Raw genomic sequence first — 2,636 nt, 5'->3', positions numbered from 1 at the left:
TAGGGTTTTCTTAGCTTTCTTCAACGTATTAGACCAGACTGGAGCCGTCGGCTACGAGGTTTCTATAGAGTCTTTAAAAAAATTACATTTTGTTGCGAAATTGTCTTCTACCAATTGAGACATTAATAGACGAAAATTGCTGATGCGTTTAGCTTAATTCACAGACATTACCTGACCTGGGCACTGCGTTATCAGTAAAAAAGTTGATAAGCCCGAAGAGGAGTTCTTTTATAAAAGCCATCGAAGATGATAATATTTTCACAGTCACTACAAAAGTTTCAACAAGTTCACTCGCGTTTATTTGTAACAAATCCCGCATCAAAGGCAAGGTCAAGTAAAGAGTGATAACGAAGCGTAAACCTTTTCTGGTTAATCAAGCCAGGTTGCGAAGCATTCTCAAGATAGTAAAACGGGTCACATTTTGATAGTGTCAAGAAACGCTGCCAAGAAGTTGTCAGTCCTTATCAGCCTCAACGTGCAATATTTTCGTGTTACTTGAATTTTGTCATTGCAAACTAAAAAGTAATTTAGTGCTGGTGTCAGGTTGGGGCTTAAAATTGACGTGGTGATGGCTTTTTTGGTGTTACTCGTGGGACTGTTAACGGCGGCTCTAATGCTAGTTCTTTGGATGCAGAAAAAACTTGTGTACTGGAAAAACTTGGGCGTCCCATATGCTGAGCCCGACTTTCTCTACGGGAACCTCAAAGGTGTCAGTGAATTTCACCACGAAGGCCTATTGACCCAGAAGTTCTATAAAGAATATAAAGGGAAAGGCCCCTTCGTCGGGGTTTATTTTTTCCTAAAGCCAGTCGCAATCCCCACCGACATTGAACTTGTCAAGAACATTCTGATCAAGGACTTCAACTTTTTCCACGATCGCGGTTTGTTCTATAATGAGAGGGATGACCCTTTGTCAGCGAGTTTGTTCAATTTACCCGGTTTTGAGTGGAAACAAATGCGAAATAAACTGTCACCAACAATGGCAAGTGGAAAATTGAAAATGATGCTCCCAGCTATGCTCGAGATTGCAACCAAATTTGAAAGGAAAATTGACGAAATTTGTGGAGGCGGAGTAGAACTGGACATAAAAAATCTGATGGCTCGGTTTACGCTGGATATTATTGGGACTTGCGCTTTTGGACTGGAAACAAATAGCCTAGACGATGACACTAATGATTTTTTTCGGATTGGAATAAGCGTCTTTAACAACCCAAAATACGGAGCTAAATTCATGTTCCTTTTGCATGGTTTCCGGAAATATGGGCGAATACTCCGTCTTAAAACTTTCCGGGACGAAGTTATAAAATTCTACACAGACATTGTTCGAAAAATCGTCGACTATCGCTTGACTAATCGTATTGAAAGGAACGATTTCATGCAGCTCCTGATAAAGCTCCATACAAGTGATGGTGAGGACAATTTATCCTTCAACGATCTTTTGGCGCAAGCTTTTTCATTCCACGCCGCTGGATTTGAGACTTCCTCAACGACCCTGCAGTTCTGTTTCTACGAACTTGCTTGTAACCCCGAAATTCAAGATAAGACCAGAAATCATATCAACGAAGTCCTGGAGAAACATAACGGAGAGTTATCCTATGAAGCTTTTCTGGATATGAAGTATCTTGATCAGGTCATCAATGGTAGGCTGCTGACCAGAAATTGAATTACCAACACTAAATCCACCTCCAATCTATTTCAGAAACTTTGCGAAAGCATCCACCGGTCGGGGCATTACTTCGAGAAACTAGCAAGGACTACAAAATTCCTGATACCCAGTTCACTATTGAGAAAGATACAACCGTCTTTATTCCAATCTACGCCATCCACCACGATCCCGAGTTCTATCCGAACCCCTCAAAATTTAATCCAGATAACTTTATCGAGGAAAGCATCCGGAGTCGACCATCAGTAGCGTTCCTACCATTTGGAGAAGGACCACGGATTTGTATAGGCGCTCGGTTTGGGATGATGCAAGTGAAAATCGGCCTGATAGCGGGACTACGGAAATTTAGATATACTCTTTCGCCGAGGACTAAGCAACCTTTGAAACTCTTAACTAAATTCTTTATTACCCACGCTGAAGGTGGCATTTGGTTGAATGTTGATCCTCTGAGTTAAGTTATGGTTGGTAAATGTTTCGTAGTAAAATACTTTTATAATTATGTAAACTTGGATCTTATTTACAGCCAGACTGCAACGTTTGACTTCAGTAGAATATCAGGAACTGCTATTAGGTCCTAACGTTTGAAGTCACTGAAATTGTAGGGTATTTTCAGCTCAACTTGAAATTTCCCTTATCTACAAGTGGGAGTTTCTTCAAAACTAATGCTGATCCAGATCCGCAGGAGCGTGAGATTTGTTGTGCCGCTGTCGGTTCCCTGAAGGTGTTTCAGCTCTCTTCAGACCTTCTTTCCTTCCTTCCTTCCTTTCTGAATTCCTCCTCTACTCTTCTAAGTCGTATCTATCTAAAATAACCCATTGGTCAGAAACTTTACGGTAACTCCACTTTTCGCTTCGCCATGTCCTTTTTAAAAGTGAGACCTAACCACCCCTACATAATCAAAGCTTCTACCGACACCTGGTCCACAGCTCGACGTAGTTCTTCGCTCGACGTTCTCTCGGACCAAAGTATCCCC

The 2,636-nt window shown here is 41.5% G+C and overlaps 1 protein-coding gene across 1 annotated transcript; it reads left to right on the top strand.

Moving 5' to 3' along the window:
• Nucleotides 1–253: 253 nt before the first annotated feature.
• LOC119652685 (probable cytochrome P450 6a23) lies at nucleotides 254–2,168 on the top strand. The gene is made up of 2 exons (XM_038056958.1): nucleotides 254–1,640; nucleotides 1,700–2,168. Exons 1-2 carry the CDS (start codon nucleotides 569–571, stop codon nucleotides 2,116–2,118), a joined length of 1,491 nt encoding a protein of 496 aa, XP_037912886.1. The 5' UTR covers nucleotides 254–568; the 3' UTR covers nucleotides 2,119–2,168.
• The last annotated feature ends 468 nt before the right edge of the window (nucleotides 2,169–2,636 follow it).

Source organism: Hermetia illucens, chromosome 3, assembly GCF_905115235.1.
Source record: "Hermetia illucens chromosome 3, iHerIll2.2.curated.20191125, whole genome shotgun sequence".
In the NCBI taxonomy this organism is placed as follows: Eukaryota; Metazoa; Arthropoda; class Insecta; order Diptera; family Stratiomyidae; genus Hermetia; species Hermetia illucens.
The sequence above is the reverse complement of the archived record's forward strand: the minus strand, read 5'-3'. Positions and strand labels throughout refer to the sequence as shown.